The sequence below is a fragment of the Pygocentrus nattereri genome, chromosome 19, assembly GCF_015220715.1.
Source record: "Pygocentrus nattereri isolate fPygNat1 chromosome 19, fPygNat1.pri, whole genome shotgun sequence".
Lineage (NCBI taxonomy): Eukaryota > Metazoa > Chordata > Actinopteri > Characiformes > Serrasalmidae > Pygocentrus > Pygocentrus nattereri.
Genome location: NC_051229.1, coordinates 16,878,192 through 16,903,559, shown reverse-complemented (window position 1 = coordinate 16,903,559; position 25,368 = coordinate 16,878,192). Strand labels below are relative to the sequence as shown.

Below are 25,368 nucleotides of genomic sequence, written 5' to 3'. Positions count from 1 at the left end.
GCACTTATTGGCTGAATTACTCTTTTAACAACAGTATGGTCCTTTGCGGATACTACGCTTTTAAAGCTAATGTTCTCGGTGAGCACTTTTTATGCTAACTGGCCACATTATCACTTTTATCCATACATAAGTGAGCTGGATGTTTCTAAACATATTTGGTCTACTATAAAAGCCAATGTTATCAGATGGTGTGGCAGTTCACTTACAAACTTCGCTGTCATTCATTCATCGTGAGCCACATTAGCACTTCTTGGCTCAACTCTGCCTTTACAACAGTAAGCACTGTATAAACATTGGAAAATAGTAAACATGTCTAATCAACTTTAAAACTATTTTAGCGTTCATTCCCTGTCGGCAACATTAACGCTGTTGCTAATGTCCCTGTACAGTAAGGATGGTCACTGAGGACACTAAGCATGTCCCGCCAGCGTTTTTATTTAAGAAGCTGGCCGCCCCATAACACAACCCAGCAAGGCACAAACCACTCATATAGGAACTGCTGTCCACCACCCTCTTACCCACCCAACATCCAATCAGCACTGAGCAGACCTCATGACCTCATCATAGAAGCAAAATCTCCAAGCTCTGATAAAGCTTTCAGGATGATGACAAGCAGAAACAGATTCAGTAGTTTTGTTGCAAACGACAACACAACACTGTAAAATTCATAATCGCTGGCAAATCTGCACCAATTACTCGGGCAAATGTGCACCCTGCCATGACCCCTATGCAGCGGTCGAGCTGACTTAGCATTTGCACTAGCATTCTTCTGTTTGTGCAGCTCAGAAAGTTGCATTGTCACATTAGTAAGAAGCACTAGACTCTACTGTGTAGACCCTGAAACACATTTATATTCAGTCTATTGGTCGCTTTTATTCAAGGCAGTGATGCCCTCTGGTGCTAACAGCGCTAGTCTGCTACCAAAGAGAAAAGCACTCTAATGCTCCGCAGCTCAAAAACACTGGGATATCCTTTGTTTTTCAAGGGAGATTCCTGTAAAATATAATAATCATGAAGAAACTGCTTCTAATGTAACACAGAACGTACAGTGACTTGTCTACAAGGCGTCTTCATTTGTCAACTTTACATTTATGTTTTAAAAAGGAAAAAAATCTGGCCTTCTCTCATCTCACATCCTCAGATGTGTCGATTCGGACAGAAGCACTGTGGGCCATACTTTTATGTTACTTTGAGTACATGGCATTCCTGTCTTTTGCAATATGGTGATGCTGACGCTGTAGTAAGTGATTAAGCAGGTGATTAATGCTGCATGGTGCAGACTGCATGGATAAGTCTCGCTTTCTGAAGCACAGAACATAACAGCATTAGAGCAGCTTAGAGCTGTGCATCACCTGAGGAGGCTCAATTCTTCAGACCTAAAGAGGAGAGAACACGGCCTTTTAAAATCACTTTGATTATTACGTCTGGCTCTGGAGCCGACTAACTACACCACTGATGTTATGCAGTAATCAGACTATGTAATGAAAAGGTATAGGCCACTAAACTAAGCAGTAAAACCACATTAAAAGACATTATTATAAATCAGGAATACCAAACATTTTGGTCCAAGTGGCCACAGAGAGCATGCATGCTCCAATTTCATATAGCAGAACTCTAATCTGGCATTTTGAGGAGATTATAAAGAATAAAACAATTCAATGATCCTATTGCAGACTTAGTGTACTCTGCACACTGTATTCCAAAGCCAGCAAGTTAATAAGTGTTACTGCTCCAGTATGTGTTTTATATCACATACACAGTTAATGCGTTAAAGGCCCATACCTTACATTTTTCCTGTATGACTTTTTTCTCACTGAGGTCTACTTATGACTTTTAATACATTTTTACATGAGCATTTTCCACCATTGCTTTAACCCCTACATTTTAACAGGCTGTTTTAACTGAGAATTTAAGAGTGGTGCACATGCCTTGTTCAAAAGCAGTCCACACTGAAATACTCCTTATAACTACAGTGAGTGGGGCGGAGTTAAACTGTTGTATGCTGAACAGGCAGATGCATGTAAAGGTATTACATTTTCGTGACCTCACATCAAATTCAAAACAGGCTGTTTCACAGCTACGTTTGTATAAATGGATTAGGGGGTAGGTAGTAGATTTTGAATCAATGTTTACACACTATGGCAAAAAAAAACAATAGGAAAATTGTTCTTGTATGATATGAGTTCTTTAAATGTGTACAGGAGCAAATGCATGTGCAACTGTAGTGCTTTGATATAGTTTCTTTTCAGTGGTTTCATAGTTATTTTTTACCAGTATTTTGATCACTTGCTTAATGGTCAAAATAATCAATAGAGCACTAGGAGCAAATGTGTGACAGATGTGGCCTTTAAATGATCTCACAACATCTTTTCTAAAGATTTTAAATAAGATTTAATGGCAATATTTATCGTTATCACGATAAACTACATCACAATATGCTTTTCGGAGCATATCATGGATATCATCAATGGCTACAAAAACAAAGAAGAAAAATGTCCTGGATTTATAATTTTTGATATTGGCACTAATGTCTGTTGCAAATGATCAGATTTCAGAAAAAAAATAAATATTATGACATATGGCGCATCATGAAAATTGCTTGAAGTATTGTGATATTTAATTGTGAATATTACATTTTTGTCGTATTGCTCACCTTTAGTAAACGTCATCATATGGTATTAAAAATCTACACACTTTACAGAACCTCCAATCTCCAAAAAATGCTAACTAGATAGGGAGAAACATCTGTAGTCAACAATTCTGACATTTAAATGAACCTTTTAGGGTTTACTTTTAGTTCCCAAGACAAAATAAAATATATGACGATATAATAATGTTAAATATTGAAAGGATAACTACATTTTGTATCATGGTAAGAATAGTAGAATACTGCAGTGCAAGTACATATGAGTAAATAAGTAACACAATAAGCAAATATGTACAGAACATGATTCCCAGTCTGTTGTTCTAGGGCAGATCTAGTGATACAGTGAAGATGGCGGGGGTTCAGTAGGTCCCTGCTGATTTGGTGGGGGATGGGGTGAGGATCAGTACTGCTGGTTTGGCAGAGATCTTTGTATTATTGCTCAGGGCCTGTATTGTTGAGGGGTATTCCAGGCTTGATTAACTGAAACTATATCTTAGAGGGAAGTTTCCTATCAGGGACTTTTTCAACAATGACAAAACTTTGAAGGCGTACAGAAAAACCTCTACAGACATACTGTAACAGTTTCAGTGTAGGTGGGCAAAAGCTTGACACACCACTTCAATGGTTAAATTTAGCTTTATGTTAAAGTCAAGATCATGGTATAACAAACAAGTTACAATTAGTTTTGGTTGAGATCAGGATTCATTTAACCCCCTGAATTTGGGAGTTAGTACTTTCGTTTTGCTAAACTGCTCAAATGCAATTGTGCATGTAAGCTACTAACTTTCATGTTTAATTTACATTTTGTATTGAGAGTGACAAAATAGCACGTGTAAACATCCATTTCACCATACTAAATTAACTCCTACTTACAAACACAAATTTGCTTTCAGCTGAGAGCTCAGAAACTGTGTTTTTGCCCAGTTTTTCCCGCTTGCTTCAATGTGCTACAAGTGAGAAATAATTAAATGTTGAATTACATCCGTCTTTCATCACCAGCTATAACTGTAATGTCTAAGAGTTAAGGTGCCGTTTCATCCCTATCCAAACTATTTAACCAACCCAAGGAGGTTTTCGCTTTTTTTATTTATAAAATAGTATGGCGAATTATTACATGCATCACTCTCCCAATTACTTGATTGAATTCTATTTAAGGGAAATCAATTTAAATGTAACTTCTTGATGAATCTGCCATGATTATTTGGCTATTTGGACTCCCAACAATTCATATTTCAAATTCTTCTACTGCTCTTTCTTACATTAAGTAGCAGAGCCTGTTTGACATCCATATATAAGCATGTTTTCCCAAAGACTCATATGCAAAACTCTGGGCATCCCTGGTCAAATGACATGTTATGTTGACTTACTTATAATTTAACTGACCCTCTACACAGAACATACTACTTCACATCTTCATGCCCAATTACGGTTTATTTGCTGAACACAGATTTTTTCCAGCATATTATTAAACAGCATATAAATGGAAACTGTGCTATAAAATTGGCCAGACGCAAGTTTGTAGAGGACGTGTTAACCCGTTTTCACTTAAATCAACAAAACATGTCATCTGACCAGGAGTGCCCAAACTTTTGGATATAACTCTTTTTAGTGCTTTTATAGTTTATATTTTCCCAGTATTTTGAGATCTATGCATGGTTAGCTTTGATAACTTGGTTGTCAAAATAATCAACAGATTACCTGATTACTAATATAACCGAGTGTGACAGCCTGCCACACGTCCTGACACCAACTTGCTGCCTCTTCTAGAAGTCTGAACAGAGGAATAACTCTGATCCTCCTCTTTTCTCTTCTAAAGCGAATGCCCCTGCCAGGCCAAAGGAAGCTTTTCCACGTAGTTTATTTATAGCCACTGATGTAATGACCTCCCCTACAGGGTTTTAACTCAGCAATGTGTGCGTATGTGCCTGTGCGAATGAGTATTTGCATGTTGGGGAGTATAAGGGAGAGGAGGGAGGAAAAAAAAAAGAAGAAGAAAAAAAAAGACGCCCATCATCACGAACCATCCCATTATACACACATACATGAACACACACACACACACACACACACAGTTCCTTTGTTTTATGTTGGGATTATGGGGCAGATTGAGTGTGGTGGTGCTGACTGGACTCCTGAGACACTCAGCAAAAGCCATGCTTAATTTTTCAACAGTCATCAGAAGAAGGAGGCTTCACAGCTCACTCCAGGCACGTCCACAGAATCTTAAAAGAGCCAAAAGAGCCAAGCATCCACAGACGCTTCTCTCTTTAAAGATTGTTAGTGTTTGATGCCTAAGGAACATTCAGTGTTCGCCAGGAGGGTGTTCTTTATTTTAGCTCCTATTAGGCTTTAAAGGGAACAAAGTAAAGAAAGTAATTTAGAGTGTTTTGCGACTAAACTTACGAAGAGTTTTTTTATTGTTAAACAGTGGTGGAGATAGGAACCAGGAGTCATAATGTCTAAAATGCCAACTTTTATCATCCAAAATGACTAGTGAACCTATGTGCATATATATACACACACACACATTTTTTACCAAAGTCCTCTCAAAACTATTATAAAACATCTCCAGCAACTGTTTTTGTAATCATTTAATGTAATAACTTCTCATGAAGAAAATTTTAGAGGCATTAAACCCATCACACGTCTGGTTGAACAATATAAGAGAAGGTTTTTTGAACGGTTTCTAGAGTGGCACATTTCAAATAAAGCCAGTTTGAGATTACTCTGTTTACATGTTAAACTACCGAATTATGCAGAAAATTAGGGGGGGGGGGGGGGGGGGGGGACAAATTACTCCTTAAATGATGTTCGAAAAACGGCAATAATAACGGTTCTAAAATGTGATTGGTTGAGCAAGATGCAGATCAAAACATACATCAACTGTCCTGTCCATGCTCCGCCCACAAACGCACACTTCTTTAGCTACTATTGCAAGGTTGCGCAAGTTTTGCAGAAGACTGTCTAAATTCCCTGATGAGAAACTGTAGCATTTTGCACTTAAGGTATTTTCTCCTCAGTGGATGACGCGTCACGTTTATCAGAGTAATCTTTCACTGTGTGTGTACCAGGCTAACATTAGCCGGAGTGAGTAGCCTAGTCAGCAATAAAGCCACCAGAACTGGCCGCACAACGTCTGACTTCTAATATTCACTTACTCACAAATACAAAGTAAACTCTCCACATTTTACATCGCTGTCAAAATTTAAAATAATCATTTTACTGAACTGCCGGTCTGTATAATTTTTCCTGTCATGCTGAAATGTAACAAATACCTGAATAGCTAAAGTTTGCTTTGTAAAGTGCTTTAAACAAAAAACGCTTTAAACAAAGCTCACAAGTTTCTCATTAGGCTGAATGGGATATTTGTCAATGTTAGAGTGTTACTGCTGCTTGGCAACCATAGGTCCCTCTTAATGAAATGTACTGCTTGGCAGAATGACTGCTGTTGCAACTGTTATTAATATTAAAAGGGTGCATATCACTTGAATTTGCATTTTATTTTATATTTTATTAATTTCCCCGAGTTTCACTTTAGACATTTGCTCAAGTTCACATACCAAAGAAACTCCATACTTCATTTTGCATGACTATTTTTCAATCTCTCTTATTATTAGAATTAAACAGGCTCTTTTAGTTACTGTTGACATATGTAAGTGAACCCTGCTCTGAGCATATATAACTTCAGTGTGAATGGGAGCTAAACTGCTATAGGCTGAATAGGTGGATGTATTTAAATGAGATGGTTTTACATCACGACATTATGAATGGTATGTATCAAAACTTTAACACTGTTTATAAACTACATCAACCCTTACATAAAAAGAAAGCACAAAAAAACCTTTCCATTATATGAGCCCTGAAATTGTTTACGGAGAACTGATGCATTTTATCTTATTGTGAACCAATTCTTAACATGGTAAATTCCCTGTAACACAAACCCTCTCATGGTTATTGCTTTAATATCATCACTGCATTATGAAATTTCCAACATCATATGATAAGTTAAACACTGCCTTTTCCTCTGACGCCTTCTTCCTGCTTTGCTGAGTTACACCATGTTGACCTAAATTCGACAGCTATACCAGCCAAACATTGAGCACCTTGAAGCTTCAACTCTCCAAAACTAAGGCTTGCCCTCTCCTAAAAAGCTGTAGGTACAAAGATCTTAAATTAGCAACAACATACAGTGTAAACTATAAAGATACTCTGATTACTGTACAGTGATACACTTATATACTGCTACAACTATTAAACCATTTTAGGCCAAACTGCTTCACTATAAGTAAAATAAATATCACATTTTGATCTGATATGACTGGAACTTTGGAAACGTTATTATATCCCGACCATATAATGCACAGTGATCACTCAAAAGGACTGACAGTTCTTAGGATCTGATATTTAAGACAGATATGGTCTATAGTATTCACCATCAGATTGCCATTAATCCTCCTCTTTTGAGGTCCACCTAGTCAATCACAAAACCGCAGTGGTATAATCCGAAATTGATGAATGAACATCATTTGTGTTACGAAGCCGCTCAGATTCCCATCAGATTCCACACCAATTATAATCCTGTGTTGAATGCAGTAATCGCTGCAAAACGATGAGAGCCAAAGGATTTGCAACACCTTCTCCCAGGTTTAATCATACAAAACTCATGAAGAAGCCATCAGAGTTATTCTATAGAGTACACACTCTCAGCTACTGCTCAGTAAAGCTGAAAGCTTAATCGCTTTTCTTTCAAAACCACAATCTGAAAGAGTACAATATTCAAATCACAATGGGTATTATGGCCTACATTTTCAATACTGGGGTCTTAGTAAGTTTTACACTGCAAACACAGCTACAACTGGCAAATCTGAAGCAGTACATTCAGTGTTCAGGCCTCAAGCCAGAAAAAGTGGACAAGCTGGTTTTCATAGCCAAAAAAAGCATGGGCCAGGATTTTAACTTATAGTAAACAACCCCAACATTGGTCAAAAAAAAAAAAAAATCGTAAGTACATACGTTTCCCAAATCATTCAGGCCTATTACACAGTCCCAAACGTTATATTATGTACCCAAAAAGACTGACAGTAGAACGGAAGTTGAACAGTACATTCTTTAGACCACCAACATTAATCTGATGTTACTAACCCATTTTTAGTTTCATGTTAACCCAGCAGTCAGTGCCCAGCATAGTCAATCAAAACGACATCTAATAGTGTCAAAGGTTTCAAAGTGCAGTGGCCCTGTGACATTAGCTTACAGTGAACTCCAGATGTCACTGTTCATTGTCATTTGACAAAGATCATATTAGAAACCCAAAAGTTAGCACACCAAAAACGCAGATTAATGCTGCACAGAATCAGCAGTGTGTTCAAAGTGATATGCACTCAAGAGCATAGTTTTAGAAATGGGGGGGCTGCACAACTATGAAGTAAGCTGTTTATTAAACGATTTTAGATTTCATTTTGTCGCTGTTTAGCTGTTCACTGAATGACCCTGAGAGACATAATCACAATCACAATAATCACCTTGTGACTTGGTTTTAGGCTTAGGGACGCTGTCTGGCACAAAGCAAATGTTAGCTAGTTAACTAGATGATAGGTTCTTTTGCGGTTTTTGCAATAATGAGTGACAAGCAAAATTATATTGACTGAGAAGCAGCTCCTCCATTTATTTTTTTCCAGAAAGAACATACCACAGCTCGCCTTCCAAGGTGTTGAAACTCAGCTAGATGAACTTGGTGCGAAGCAAAACAAACCATTTCAAAAAACTAACTCGGCTTTGTGTTTGTGTTGCTTTCCCAATGAATTAACTGGCTTTTTCATCCATTTTTACTCACATTTGGTATAACTGCAGCCAAGCCTATCTTCTAAAAAGAAGATACACCATGTCTCATTCTTAAAAAGAAGCAGGATGGCCTCTTAAGGTCAAAATGTGTTGAGAGAACACCAAAATAATGAACAGTGGGATTTCAAACGGACTCATCTAAAAAATTTACTTAAAACTCATTTCGTGTTCAGTTTGTGGTAATCTTTGTGCCAAGTGCTGTGCAGCTCTGGGTGTTCTGAAACATCCAAAGCTAGCTTGGTGACTAGAGAGAAGACCTTCTTGATATTGATTGGTCAGCTGTGGTGCCATATGTTGCTGTTTTGTGGCAGTCAGCGAAAAAGTTTACTGTTTTTCAATTTAAAAGCATTTTTAAAACAGGCCAGATGAGAACATTTCAGCCATGGTGCATTTTACTCCATACATGATAATGAAAAGAACGGTCTGAGAAGGCAGAGTCTGAACAGCCCTTAACCACGGAATAATCACTGTAACGTACAACCTCTCGTGGGTTTTTGCTTTACGCTTTCATGAATGACGACAGCTGGGCAGCAAGAATAGATCCATGCTATTTAATGAATTCCCCCCAACCTCTAGCTAAATTAAAATGAAAGTAGAGATGATCACACTGCATTGCGCAACAGTGCCTCTGAGAAACAACCTTAACACTTACAGCTAAGGATGCAATTTTAGATCTAAAAAGCTGTGATCTGAGGACCGGTCACATTTCGATCAGTACAGAAGGAAGGTGAGGAGTTGGGAAGATGCCTCCCTGTTTGACACAGCGTTGTTATCCAGGGCTGCTTAGCAACACCCAAGTATCCTCACTCCTTAGCTACAAACAACAAATAGGCCTAACCCCTCCAAGCCCAATTCCCAGCAGCTTTGTTTCTGGACCTTATCTATCTCGGCTACCTGGAAGGAAGAAGACTTCATTTGACCATGTACACAAAGTGGCTGGGACATTGGTGGATAAATAACACAATCTATACCACAATTTCATTATTTTGTCTGAGGAAACCCAGTTATTTCACATATTAAGGGGCTACCGTACTCAATGGGGAATTCTGTTCTAGGAACATACTGTACACTGAAGTCTAATGCACTTGGGAAAAGCCTGCAATGGCACAGCCTAATCTGCATCCCTTGTGGTGAATTGTCTACTGAAATATGGTCCATTTTGTCTTGAACCATCTCCATTCATTTCTTTGATAATTATAACCAACACTGCGTCTCTTTGTTCTCCAAAGCACAGAAAGATCATAACAGCAAAATTCCATTTGACACTTTCTAATGACTGTCTATAAGCACTAAAGCAGAAGACAAAGGAACAGCTTAGGCTGAAAAGACGTGCCGCACAGTTTTTTCATTTTTGTCCACAGGCAGCTTTGAGACACCTATAAGGTCCTAACAGATGGACTCCCTGCGGTTAACATCATCAAAGCGGCCATGTGACAACAGCTTACAAAGAAGCCCAAATGTCATTGTTCAGGTGGACAAAGATCATTCCAGAAACCTAAAAGTTGGCAATGAAAAAGGAATATTCATGTTCAGCAGGATTTCCCCTCACTATCTCATTCTAACTGAGGGTGGAGACGTAAAAACATGAATAATTTAACAACTGATAACATATGCTTACTTGCTTAAATGCAGATTCCCCTCAGACAATATGGTCAACTCCACTAGTCCATTTTACCTAAGGCCAACCATTACTGTCAGCAATATGACAGACTGATCAGCCTTTAATTGACTTAGTGCCCTGGGGTCAAACAAGCAGGCTTACTTGTACCACAACTTGAAAGGTCCATGCAACTCATGTGTTCAATGAAACTCCAGATAACATATCCCATGTGATCCTACAGCATGGCTGCTTTTTGATTCCTGTTCTGTTTGGAATCAGGTGACCATCAGGAGAACTACTGAACACACCAAACAGAAAACTAACAGAGTATAACAACATTATTTCAGGGCGACCCCTCAGCTTTTCAACATTCTTGTTCAGTAAGACACACCCTTGAGACTACTGCAGAATGCACAAACAACTTTAAAACCAACAGTCCAGCCATCACGTGTATATATACAGTACCATAAATTAGAGTATGGAGTTTGCTCTAAAACTAATATCTACATTCTTCAAAGGAAATTCCACTCTGCATAACTCAATGGCTGAGATGAAAACAAAGCCATCCATAGTGGTTTGATGTGAAAGGGTGCATTGTAAAGAAACTCAGAGATCACAACATCTACAATGGAAATACAGTCATTTCTTCTGAGTTTCAGAACCAATTCCGATAATGTTAAAACAGCAGGAAATCTAAAAAATATGCATCGGTACTATTTGGCCTTACAGCACCTAGCATGAACCTCTCTGCTGTGTGTGTTCAAAAAGATTGTTTTAGGCCAAAACTTTGTGAAAACTATTATAAATCAATGTCTCTTGCATCATGGAATGCATCATAAAATAGCTCCCTGTAATGTAATATGTGACCACCCCTGAAAAGTCCTTCGTAAAATGGCACAATGCTCCTTAAACCATGCCAAATAACCTTGTTTACATCTTAATGCAGAAATACTAGAAACAAACAGTGGAATTCCCTTTAAAGTGCAGTGTATCTGGTTAATCCTCAACGTTTTCTGACTGTCAGAAATTCTATATAGGTGGATATACACTCACCAGCCACTTTAATAAGTACACCTTGCTAGTAGATGTTGGAAACATTCCTCAGAGATTTTGGTTGATTATTTGAGTTACTGTTGCCTTTCTATCATCTCGAACCAGTCTGCCCATTCTTCTCTGACCTCTCACATCAACAAGGCATTTTCGTCCACACGACTGCCGCTCACTGGATATTTCCTCTTTTTCAGACCATTCTCTGTAACCCTAGAGACGGTTGTGCGTGAAAATCCCAGCAGATCAGCAGTTTCTGAAATACTCAGACCAGCCCGTCGGACACCAACAACCACGCCACGTTCAAAGTCACTTAAATCCCCTTTCTTCCCCATTCTGATGCACGACCTGCACTTCAGCAAGTTGTCTTGACCACCTCTACATGCCTAAATGCATTGAGTTGCGGCCATGTGATTGGCTGATCAGCTATTTGTGTTAACAAGCAATTGAACAGATTGTACCTAATAAAGTGACTGGTGAGTGTATGATGCAACACAGCATTGACCAGGAAAACAAAAGTTACACTAAGTCTACACACTTTAATAACAGGGGTCTGAATTAGAGCTGGGCAACACGATAATATTTATTGTTACTGTGATAAATTACGTCACAATGTGCTTTTCCGATCACGTCAACGACGTCATCGGTTCTTAAAATCCACTTCCTCAGATGTCTGAATACAAAAAAAGAGCACAATTAGTCCTTTTAACTGGATTTAGTGCTGCATAATGTGTGAGATGTTGAAGAAGAAATTAGATTCATAGCATTTGACAGTATTTTTGAAATGTGGCATTATTTTGTCAAACTTTTCAGATGTCAGAAAAAAAATAAATATGACTTATCTGTATTGTAAAATACTTCCTTAAGTATTGCGATGTTACATTTTGCCATATCGCCCACTTATATAGCCCGAGTAAAACCAGACGTCTGCAAATACAGTCATCAGACGTTCAGTTATGACAGTAGGAGTCTAACTCCGCACATACAGCCGTGGAACTGCTGTAACGGTGCCAAGTCTTAAAAACCCTGCGTACAGCTTTAAGAGGATGAAGAGGAGGGTATAGTCCTGCGAGGAGGAAGATGATCACAGCTTAGGGACTTTTATTGTGATACCACAGAAAATTGGCAGACTGTCGGGTTAAGTGCCACGACTGGGGGCTAAAACTGAGGCACAACGTCCACCATTATTACCCCACCATCACCCCCCCCCTTCCTTTTACCTACCATAAAAACACCACATATGTTGAATTATTTAAGAAAATACAGACGTAATGTTCTCGCTCGCACCGGTAAAGACCGTGTGTCACACGGGCTAACGTTATATAAAGTCGAAGCGGGCTTTAAAACGTCAACAATGCCCGTAAACAGTCGCCCAGCCTTCATAATGACCATTTATCATTAGCAAAAGCTAACGTTACCTGAGCGACTAAACGTTAGCAACTTAGGAGCCGGACTTGGCCCTTGAATGTAACGTTACAAGACGAGTGGCCGGCAGGTTTCCACGACTCAAACTGCATTATTTCATAAACGCAGAACCACACCGGCCCTGAACAGCAAACTTTTCTCCCTGCTTTTCTTTTTTTTCCACGGTAATAAAAACAACAACAAGAGCGACCTGGCACTCGCATCACAGTTCAAGCCAATCAAGGGCTGAAACGTTAGCAGGCTAACTTGCTAGCGTTACCTTGCGCTCGGGAGAGGGGGGGATAGCGCAAATTTTAAACTTTGAAGACAAGAAGGAGCATAAAAATACACCGGCTCGCTTCATTCTTCAACCTAGACTCGCTCGGTTATGAAGGGACTGCGGATGGGTCAGTATCTCGTACCGTGAGCTGACAAAAAAAAGGGAGGTGAAAGAAACCCAACTCGCTCAACGAAGCTGAAGTTGGCTTCCTATTCGTCAGCTTCTTGTTCGAATTTGGACGTTCCACCTTAAATGGTGCAGCAGTTACATTCTGGTGCCTCGGGCGTCAGAATGTAACTGCTGTACCATTTAAGGTGGAACGGGAAAATTCGAACAAGAAGCAGGCGGATAAGAAGCCGACTTCAGCTTCGTACTCCCTTCCAGGTACTCTAGTTAACTTGCTCGTCGGCGGTATATCCAGCCAGACAGACAGCCAGCCAGCGTGGTTCACATCGTCTCCATTACGGTAAAAAGAAAACATCAAACTGCCACCAACAACTGTTTCGAAATCCTTTCCTCTGAGCCCCCGGGAACTTTAATACACGATAACGTCCCTCAGTGTTCCTCCAATAGCGTACAAACCTCCTCCTCTCGCCTCGGAGATTGTTTTATTTGTCGGTCCTGAGGAAAAAGTGCACTGGCTACTTCGAAAGAGCCCCATTTATCGTCCGTGTGTCGTCGCAGCACATCTAGGTGGGGGAAGAGGAGCTCTGCCTTTCGGTAAGTCCGAGTAAAACGGATTCTCCCCAGTACACCCCCTCCTCCTCCTCCTCGCCACAAAACTTCAGGCACGGCTTTTTTTTCTTTTCCACTCACCGGCTCGCCGCTCCGCTCGTCAGAAGGTCTTGCTGGAGGTTTTGAGTGTCAATTAAGTCTGATAATTCGCCGTATGCGCACACACATACACACACACATACACAAAAAAATCCCGGGGATACCCTCAGCACTCGCAGCCCTCCCCGCTCCGCCGCCTCGGTTGCCAAATAATGCGCCTCTCACACACATGGAGCCGCGGCGTCAGCGCAGTGGGCATGCGCGCTGCTGCACGCCAGGGGGACCAAGCACGCGCAAACAGCACTATCACTGACCATCGCCACCAGTCCACCCCACCTACCCCATCCCGTCCTCTCTGGGACAGGGCCACTCCTCCAACCCCCTCACCTTCACTGATACAGGTGAGCATTAACGCCTATAGACGCCTATAGTGGCCTCACGTGTGGTCACTTGTGTTCATGAAGCATTTAGGCAAAAGAGTGAATGCACCAGAGTGATCCACCTCAAATGAGGCTTAGAGTCACAGGTGGGCTGCTATGTGTGGTTGACAATGGGATGGGGCTTATATAATACCCTATGTGAGTAAATGTACATGAGGATCATCTGTGCTGGTGTGGTAAAGGAGCTAAAGATGTGGTGGGGGGTGGATGGGTGGGTAGTGGGGGCTGGCTGGATCTTGGTACTGTAATTCCCTTGTGAGTTAGACATGGCAAACACTACACACGCATACACACACACACACATATGAATGTGTGTGTGTGTGTGTATGGCAATCACCCTCTCAAAATAATACAACTGCATTGATTCATGAAGACAGAATGGCACCTTGTCACTTGGGAGAGGACACAGTGAGCAATTACAGTTACATAAGTTGTGCTTAGCACAGCAGTGTTTTCAGTAATTAAATAAAAAATCAATGGCATTTAATATGTTAAATCATCATCATTATGTCTGCCTGCATTGTTTTTTTTATTTATTCCCACTTAAGTGTAATAATAGTAATTATAATGATTATTAATGATAACAAGAATAATTGTAGTTCATTTATTTAGTCTTTAATTTATATAATTTAATTTAATTTATATAGGCAATTTAAGTATTTATTGTAGTAATGATTATTTCATTTGAAATAATATAAAAGCTTATAAAGTAATTCATATATTTTTACTATTACTTTATTAAACCTTGAACAAAACCCTTTTTTTGACCAGTTAGACAGTGTAGGTAAGTTCGTGTGTTGTATCATATCAGTTACAACATTGTGCCAAATTTTATTCCTTTGTATATTTTATTTGATCTGTTGTTGGATGTGCACAGCAGGTGTTCTGTTGGATTATTTTACTGATTGGATCAGGGTTGCAGACGGGAAACTGTTCCAGGATCAGAGCATCATAAGGAAAGTGAGAGCGCCAGATGCTGCTAAGACTGTGAAAGCTGATCCTGAATCAGCACTCAGAGACTCTGACTCAGAGAGATCTTCACAAGTCTTTTCATATTACCAGTTAATGTCTCACTTTATGGCGATGAATAGAGCCTAAATTGTGCGGAGAATGTGCTCGATGTTGTTCATGAAAACTCATGATTGTATGGTGTGGTGGGCCTTGCCTTCAGCTACTCTTCAGTGAAGTGTGAGCATTTTGTTTACTCTTAGAAAGAAAGAGAAAGTAAAAGAAAAAGCGCCACACACTTGCCCTCTCTCTGTCTCTCTCTCTCTCTCTCTCTCTCTCTCTCTCTCTCTCTCTCTCTCTCTCTCTCTCTCTCTCTCTCTCTCTGTCTCTCTCTCTCTCTCTCTGTCTCTCTTTTCTTTCTGTCTCTCTTTTTGCTCTGCTGGACGCAGCAATGGCTGCCACTAACAACATGACAGTCTGAACTTAATCCCCATGTAAGTACAGTAACAATGCAGGAAGCGGCCCTCCCAGTCCCCATCAGGCCGGCTCACTATTTGGCAGGAAGTCTCTGCTCTCGGCTCTGCTCTGACACCTATTACCTAATAAGCATCACTTAGTTAGCAGCAGTTTTTTCCCCTCATAGCATCTCATCAAAGCCCTTTAGAGGCAAAGTTGAAGGTTAAATGCTTCATATTTTAGCTTAAAGGTGCCATTTTGAGGATGATTAGGTCCAGGATGTGTTCCTCTGGACTTCACGTCTTATCACAGGAATGTCACAGGCACACTGCTCGGCAGATTAGAAATAAAGACGGTCATGTGACCAGGCCTGCAAGCTGACCTCAGAGTTGGCATGGAGCCCTGCAGAAACACACACACTCACAGCTCCACCATTACTGGAGATCGGGACTTTTATGCTCTCCTCAAGGGCAGGGCACATATGCACTCACAAATATGCAGTCACACCCTTCCACATGTGGGCTCGTTCCATCGTTCCATGGACACATAATGTATGTGAGGGGGTCCGAGATTGTCATATCTACTGTGTGGAAAAAATAAAAACAAACAAAACACAAAATACACTCATACATAATCAATAAACTGATAGCAGGCTAATACATGGTAAACTACATGTGGTGCATGTAGAGATGGCATACTTTCTTTTCTTTCCTGATACCGCTACTGTAACCTTGAGTAGTGACTGATATCGACACCAGTCTTCTATTTTGAAAAACCGTTAAGATTTAATATAACTGACGCACTTCACGTACCATTTTTAAAGTATTTAAAAGCATCGTACTATGAAAGCAAATACTGTGAAAGTGTACCAATGTTCCCAGGGCTCTATATTTAGCTCTTTATATGATATGTCAAGCCTCAGTATGATACATAATAGAAACCTATGAAAGGGTCCCTAAGGTCATAGTTTAGAAGCATACAATTTTCAATAGGAATGCACTAGCCTAGCCTCAGTGAGCTGATTAGCTTTTTCTTATGTGGTTCTAAGTAGTTGTATAGCCCTTAGCTTACCAACTAGCACACTAGCTGAGTACATTAAACAGTTAGTTTAACTACATAGAGCCCAGTTTGTATGTAGCAGGTCGAATGTCATAGTAATGTAGTACGTAGTAAATCAAATGTCAGTTGAGCTAATACCCAGAGAACCCAGGACCCTGGGATACATGGTCCAGGGAACATGGTAGCTTCCAATGCTATACTGTCTCACAGAAAGAAAAACACAGCCAATGACATCACTTATACAAAAATAGTGAATTAAACTCTTTCAACCATGAAAATCCCTAGTAATATCACGTACAATGCAAATGTGTTCAAAATTAGCCTATTTAAACTAAAGGAACTGTAATTCCAATAGATTAGCTAGCGAGCTACTCATTTATATGCTAACATTAGGCTATACGTGGCTACTGTCTTTGGTACGTGACCTACTTCACGTTACCTTTATGTGTCTTGATTTGGTTATCAAATCCTGTAGCCCTTCAGAATGATCAGTTTCTGACCATGCAACCACCGTAGGCTGGATATCTTTGGCTGGCAAACACAACAGCTTGGATTAATGCAAGATCAATTTATACCTTAATTTTTTAAATCTATTGAAAGACCTTTTAAGGCTGGCAGTACCACTGTCTGTATATACAGGCGCACCTCAATAAATTAGAAAATCATTGAAAAGTTCATTTATTTCAGTAATTCAATTCAAAAAGTGAAACTCGTATATTATATAGATTCATTTCACGCAGAGTGACCTATTTCAAGTGTTTATTTCTTTTAATGTTGATGATTATGGCCTACAGCCAATGAAAACCCAAAAGTCAGTATCTCAGAAAATTAGAATATTGTGAAAAAGTTCAATATTGTAGACTCATGGTGTCACTCTAATCACCTAATCAAAACAAAACACCTGCAAAGGTTTCCTAAGCCTTTAAATGGTCCCTCAGTCTGGTTCAGTAGGCTACACAATCATGGGGAAGACTGCTAACTTGACTGCAGTCATTGTAGCCCTCCACAAGGAGGGTAAGCCACAAAAGGTCATTGCTAAAGAAAAAGTGTGATAGACAAAAGTGCACAAGGAACAGGGATAACCACAGCCTTGAAAGGGTTGTCAAGAAAAGGCGATTCAAAAATCTGGGGGAGATTCACAAGGAGTGGACTGCTGCTGGAGTCAGTGCTTCAAGAGCCACCGCACACAGACGTATCCAGGACACGGGCTACAACTGTCACATTCCTTGTGTCAAGCCACTCATGACCCAGAAACAATGTCAGAAGCGTCTTACCTGGGCCAAGGAGGAAAAGGACTGGACTGTTGCTCAGTGGTCCAAAGTCCTGTTTTCAGATTAAAGTAAATTTTGCATTTCATTTGGAAATCAAGGTCTGGAGGAAGAGTGGAGAGGCACACAATCCAAGCTGCTTGAGGTCTAGTGTGGAGTGCCCACACTGCCAAAAGTACCAAAACCTGGTTTAATAACCACACTATCACTGTGCTTGATTGGCCAGCAAACTCATCTGACCTGAACCCCATAGAGAGACACCAGACCCAATAATGCAGATGAGCTGGGTTTTTGTTGGCTGTAGGCCATAATCATCAACATTAAAAGAAGTCAACGCTTGAAATAGATCACTCCATGTGTAATGAATCTATATATGAGTCTCACTTTTTGAATTGAATTACTGAAATAAATGAACTTTTTCGATGATATTCTAATTTATTGAGATGCACCTGTGTGTGTGTGTGTGTGTGTGTACTCACCGGGCACTTTATTTGGTACACTTTGCTAGTAAAAGGTTGGACCCCCTTTTGCCTTCAGAACTGCCTTAATTCTTTGTGGCATACTTTCAACAAGGTGTTGGAAACATTCCTCAGAGATTTTGGTCCATATTGACATGATAGCATCACGCAGTTGCTGCAGATTTGTCAGCTGCACATCTATGATGCGAGTCTCCCATTCCACCACATTCCAAAGGTGCTCTATCAGATTGAGATCTGGTGACTGTGGAGGCCACTGGAGTACAGTGAACTCATTTTCATGTTCAAGAAACCAGTTTGAGATTATATGAGTTTTGTGACATGGTGCATTATCCTGCTGGAAGTAGCCATCAGAAGATGGGTACACTTTGGTCATAAAGGGATGGACATGGTCAGCAACAATACTCAGGTAGGCTGCGGCATTTAAATGATGTTCCATCGGTACTAAGGGGCCTAAAGTGTACCAAGAAAATACCCCCCACACCATTACACCACCACCACCAGTCTGAACCGTTGATACAACGCAGGATGGATCCATGCTTTCATGTTGTTTACGCCAAATTCTGACCCTACCATCTGAATGTTGCAGCTGAAATCGAGACTCGTCAGACCAGGCAACATTTTTCCAACATTCCATTGTCCGATTTTGGTGAGCCCATGCAAATTGTAGTCTCAGTTTCTTGTTCTTAGCTGACAGGAGTGGCACCCGGTGTGGTCTTCTGCTGCTGTAGCCCATCTTCTTCAAGGTTCAACGTGTTGTGCGTTCAGAGATGGTATTCTGCATTTCTTGGTTGTAACAAGTGGTTATTTGAGTTACTGTTTCCTTTCTATCATCTCAAACCAGTCTGCCCATTCTTCTCTGACCTCTCACATCAACAAGGCATTTTTGTCCACACGACTGCCGCTCACTGTATATTTTCTCTTTTTCAGACCATTCTCTGTAAACCCTAGAGACGGTTGTGAGTGAAAATCTCAGTAGATCAGCAGTTTCTGAAATACTCAGACCAGCCCGACACCAACAACCACGCCACGTTCAAAGTCACTTAAATCCCCTTTCTTCCCCATTCTGATGCTCGGTCTGCACTTCAGCAAGTTGTCTTGACCACCTCTACATGCCTAAATGCATTGAGTTGTGGCTGGTTAGCTATTTGTGTTAACAAGCAATTGAACACTTTAAGCTACCTAATAAAGTGGTCGGTGAGTGTATATGTATACAAGGTTACTGCCAGGCTTAAAATGTCTTATAATACATCCATCCATCCATTTTCTAAGCCGCTTCTCCGTCAGGGTCGCGGGGGGGAGCTGGAGCCTATCCCAGCAGTCTTCGGGCGGAAGGCAGGATACACCCTGGACAGGTCGCCAGTCCATCGCAGGGCAGACACACAGACACAGACAGTCACTCACACACTCACACCTAGGGGCAGTTTAGCATGTCCAATTGGCCTGACTGCATGTCTTCGGACTGTGGGAGGAAACCGGAGAAAACCCACGCAGACACGGGGAGAACATGCAAACTCCACACAGAGAGGACCCTGGTCACCCGGCCGGGGAATCGAACCCAGGCCCTCCTTGCTGTGAGGCGACAGCGCTACCCACCACGCCACCGTGCCGCGTCTTATAATACACAAAAAATAATAATAATTATGAATGGAGCAATAGACTGGGCTTGGAAAATCTCTTCATATCACTATACATTGACACTAAAAAGAAAGTTTTGACCCTCTCCTGTAAAGTTGGCTTGTGTTTTGTGGATAGTGATGATATGCAAAAGATGAAATAAACCAGGTCAAATTATAGGCTATAAATTCAGCAAATTTTAATACTCAGTTTCTTTTCAATTTCAGTGTTTTTAACATATCTGGGGAAAAAAATACATCCCTGCATCTAAAGACGTTGGGACACTGTACAAAATGTAAAAAGTTTTTTGAAATAATATATTGCCAATTAGACTTTTATGCCAGCAACACATTTCAAAAAAGTTGAGATGGGGGGGCATGTTTACCATGTGTTGCATCACCTCTTCTTTTAACAACAGTCTGTAAGTGTTTAACGTTGTTGTATACATCTTAGTCCACCCTTTGTGTGTATTTTATGAATAGACTCACCAGTTTTAGGGTTGGTCAACATTTATGTTGGGAGTGGGGGATTGTACCTGTTTTGTGGTTAGTTAGGGAGTTGGGTAAGCAGACTGTCTTTTGTTTTTATTTTCTTTTGGCTAGATAAGGTAGATGGTGACAAAAAAGCTCCAGCTAGCCTGGATTTTGGTTTATTATTTTCAACATTGGCCAACCTGAAGTCAACACTGGTACACATAGCATTAGCTGTAGCCATTGCATATTCAGTATTTTACTTATTCTGTTGTGGCTCAATTCTAGACTGGGTCATAACAGAACTGAGGAGACCAATTGTTGTAGTTTTGAAAGTGAAATGTTTTCCCATTCTTGCTCAATATAGGATTTCAGCTGCTCAACAGTTCAGGTTTGTTGTATTTTTCATTTCATAATGCACCAAATGATTTAATGGGTTTAACATGTGGACTCTTTTACTACATAGCCATGCTGTTATAACACATGCAGAATGTGGTTTGACATTGTCTTGCTGAAATAAGCAAAGGCTTCCCTGAAAAAGACATCTGGATGGCAGCATATGCCGCTTCAAAACCTGTATATATCATTCAGCATTGATGATGCCTTCACAGATGTGCACGTCACCCATGCCATGTGCACTAAAGCGCTCATACCTTCACAGACACTGGCTTTTAAACTGTGTGTTGACGACAAGTTGAATGGTTCTGCTCCTCTTTAGCCTGGAGGATGTGGTGTCCACGAATTCCGAAAAGAATTTCAAATTTTGATTCATTTGGACCACAGGACACTTCTCTGGCCCAGAGAAAGAAGCTGTGTTGCTGGATCCTGTTTAAATACGGTTTCTCTTTGCACAGTAGTTTTAACTTGCATTTGTGGAGGCAGCGATGAACTGTGCTCGCAGACAGGGGTTTTCAAAAGTGTTCCTGAGCCCATACAATGATTTCCACTACAGAATCATGTCTGTTTTTAACGCTGTGCTGCTTAAGGACCCAAAGCTCATGACAAGCCAATATTGGTTTTCAGCCTTGTTCCTTGCGTACAGATCTCCAGATTCCCCATTCTCATTATCCTAATTAGTTGTCTGAAGTTCCACCAGGTGTTTTTTAAACAATACACAATTAATTATACATTTTTTTAATGTGTTACTTGCATCAAATTCAAAAATACATATTTTTCAAAAACAACAACACTTCTGTTTCAACATTTGATCTATTGTCTTTGTATTATTTTCAGTTACATATGTGCACATCATGGGAGGGTTATAGTTATATTACTCACTTTTCTCCAATCCACCTTCTCAGTTAAGTCAAATCAAATAGAAAATATGTATTTATAATATATAAACTCCAACACTGACTCTGTAGTTTAATTTAAGATGTACATGCTGACAGAGTCAGAAGTGCTTATGTAATGTCAGTAACCACTTTGGGGAAATGATGAATCTTGTAGAACCTTGTCTAGTTCCCAGTCATCTCAAATTCTGCATTACATTTACGGCATTTGGCAGACGCTCTTATCCAGAGCGACTTACAATGTGATCATTTTACACAGGTACTTACAGAAGGTAGTGTTAGGAGTCTTGCCCAAGGACTCTCATTGGTATAGTGTAGGGTAATAACTCTCCATAGTTTATTGGCTATAGGTCAAGGTCCACATTGGACAGCGCCTGGGTCCGGACTTGGACCACAGTCCTCTATTATTGACCTTTGCACTACACTATGCCAACCACATTAAAGCAGTTTGAAGAAAAAAAGCCCAAAAAACAAAATAGTTTTCATTTGATCCCAAAGATAGTTGCTCAGTAAAGTCATGTTTGGTGTCTGATGTTTGTCTTCAGACCTGGAGCCTATACCCCACCAATAAGCAATGTGCAAACTGCATGCTTGAATCATTAACATCTTAAATAGACTTGTTCATGTGATTTCTGATAATAAACTGTTGTGAATAAAAACGGACAAAATTCAGGTATAGTTGGCTGCCATTATTGTTTTAGCTATTCTAATGTACTTTTGTCCATTTTATACACTATATTGCCAACAGTATTTGCTCATCTGCCTTCACACGCATGTGAACTTGAGTGACATCCCATTCTTAATCCATAGGTTTTAATATGATGTCGGCCCACCCTTTGCAGCTATAACAGCTTCAACTCTTCTGGGAAGGCTTTCCACAAGGTTCAGGATTGTGTTTATGGGAACTTTTGACCATTCTTCCAGAAGTGCATTTGTGAGGTCAGACACTGATGTTGGATGAGAAGGCCTGGCTCGCAGTCTCCACTCTAATTCATCCCAAAGGTCAGGACTCTGTTCAGGCCAGTCAAGTTCTTCCACACCAAACTTGCTCTTCCATGTCTTTATGGACCTTGCTTTGTGCACTGGTGTGCAGTCATGTTGGAACAGGAAGGGGCCGTCCCCAAACTGTTCCCACAAAGTTGGGAGCATGAAATTGTCCAAAATCTCTTGGTGGTGAAGCATTAAGAGTTCCTTTCACTGGAACTAAGGGGCCGAGCCCAAATCCTGAAAAACAACCCCACACCTTAATCCCCCATTCAACAAACTTTACACTTGGCACAATGCAGTCAGACAAGTACCGTTCTCCTGGCAACCGCCAAACCCAGAGTCATCCATCGGATTGCCAGATGGAGAAGCATGATTCGTCACTCCAGAGAACACATCTCCACTGCTCTAGAGTCCAGTGGTGGCACTTTACACCACTGCATTCGATGCTTTACATTGCACTTGGTGATGTAAGGCTTGGATGCAGCTGCCCTGGCATGGAAACCCACTCCATGAAGCTCTCTACGCTGTTCTTGATCTAATCTGAAGGCCACATGAAGTTTGGAGATCTATAGCGATCGACTCCGCAGAAAGTTGGCGACCTCTGTGCACAATGCGCTTTAGTACCCCTGACCCCGCTGTCATTCCCAATCACTTCTACTTTGTTATAATACCACTGGCAGTTAACTGTGGAATATTTAGCAGCGAGGAAATTTAACAATTGGACTTGTTGCAGTTCAAAATTCGCTGGAGTTCACTGAGCTCTGGAGAGCGACCTATTCTTTCACAAAATACAGAAGCAGTCTGCATGCCTGGGAGCTTGGTTTTATACACCTGTGGCCATGGAAGTTATTGGAACACCTGAATTCAATGATTTGGATGGGTGAGTGAATACTTTTGGCGATATAGTGTAGATAATGGTATAGGACTCACATCAGGACTCCAGTTTGTGGCGAGTTGTGTGTAATGACGGTATACAGTTTGCTTGATGCTAATTAGCGTACATACGCTTTTATTGCTTTTCCATTCGCCTCGGTCCATTCATCATGTAATTTTCACACAAAATAAAGAACAGCTGAAATTTTTAAATTATGTAAAAAGTAAACAAAAGCAGAGATACAAGGATTTGCCCTGACACAGACAGAATGTGTGGGGTAAGCTCTAAACAGGAAAAGACTAACACAGGTTGGTAGTGCTGCAAGTCCATTCAGTATAAATCAAATGTGTATAAATGTAATGTGGTCCTCTGATTCTAATATCCTTCAAGATACCTTTAGGTATAAGAATTGTGCACTCAGGATACATTACTGAATAGTCATGACACCTAGTTTACAAAAAACCTTTCATTTATTCTTGTATTTTATTAAAAAGTTCTAATGAGTAGGAAGCCAAGACAAATTAACTAGTTATTAGGGTTTAATAATACAATCTGATCAGTAACCGTTCAATATGGGCCTACAGTTCTAAACAATAATACATTGCGCCAAGATTCAACATAAGCACCTGTTCCTGAATTATATGCCAGCCATTCCTAAGCCTAATCCATCAGGTTTGCCGTTAACAGAATTCAGAGACAAAAGATACACGGTGCAGCTTTTAAGTAACATTTATGCAAAGGATGTTTGAAATCTGATGAATCAAAGTAGTGACAAAAGATTAAAATACGGATAAATGTGGTACATAAATATACAAACTTTACAAAAATTTAATAAATGGATTTATTTGTTAAAACTACAGAGAAAAAGGGGGTAAATACCTCAAAGAAAACTCAACTGGGTTTGTACAGTGGATAATAGTTAAAAAAAAAAACATTGTGACTTGTACAAAAAATACAGTGTCGTGTCTGAGAAGAAAATGACAGAAGAGGGGATAAAAAAAAAAAAAAAGATTTTCTAGTGATCTTGTGGGCTTCAATCAATCATAATTAAGTATTATATTTACTAGAGTATAATAGGAAAGAACTTAATCTGAACCACTTCTATCTCCCTTCATACAGTTTTTACACAGAAGGGATCAAATATGACACTGGGCCTGGATTTATTATTACTCAGGAGTGGAGTGTTGGTCAGTTTATACTTCTTTTTGTGGTAAGAACTGTGGTTCAGGCTTTCAGTGCAGATCTATCGCAGTCAAATGTGACTCCATAGCGCCCTCTTTCTACTGCTCTGTATACACATAAGCACAATCCAATTTCTGCTACACACCCTCAACAAAACTGTCCTTTTAAAGTTGCAGACCCATAGCCATATTACAGCGAGAATGATATATACCATCAGGCAAGCATAAAGCATGTTTTATCAATAAATATCAGGTAAAGAATAAACTGGGAGGATGAAGACAAACCAAAAAATGAAGGCCTGTTATTTAAGACATGGTATGCTGGTGCTTTTTGCCTTTGTTTCCACACATGGGACAGTGTTTCCTAAACCGCATGGCCGAAATGTTTCTCTTTTTTTTTTCCCTTTCTTTTTTTTTTTTTTTATTTTTTTTACTAAAACTGTCATTGGTAAAGAAGATGCTGCCAAAAGAGCTGCAGCACTCAAAATAGAAAAATTCTATACATACTTCAGAAGACCCCCACGAGACATAAACTGCTAAAAGAAAGATTACTATGCATTTAGTTACTCATTTTAGATACAGTAAAAAAAAAAAAAAAAAAAAAAAAAAAAAAAAAAAAAAAAAAAAAAAAAAAAGATGAAACAGAATAATAATAAAAAACAACAACAATGCTGAAACAATACTTATAGATGTGGATTAGACGGCAT

At 40.0% G+C, this 25,368-nt stretch overlaps 1 protein-coding gene across 4 annotated transcripts in view; it reads right to left on the bottom strand.

The window, feature by feature from the left end:
* Positions 1-13,904, bottom strand: part of LOC108427196 (transcriptional repressor p66-alpha-like) — a 51,865-nt gene extending 37,961 nt beyond the window's left edge. For 2 of the 4 annotated variants that reach the window (XM_017697178.2, XM_017697175.2), the window contains exon 1: positions 13,402-13,570. In XM_017697178.2, the coding sequence (XP_017552667.1) occupies positions 13,402-13,480 (79 nt within the window). In that variant the 5' untranslated portion in view covers positions 13,481-13,570. Of the gene's footprint in view, positions 1-13,401; positions 13,571-13,635 lie in introns of those variants that run through there. The other 2 variants (XM_017697177.2, XM_017697174.2) reach the window with 2 other exon arrangements.
* Positions 13,905-25,368: the final 11,464 nt, after the last annotated feature.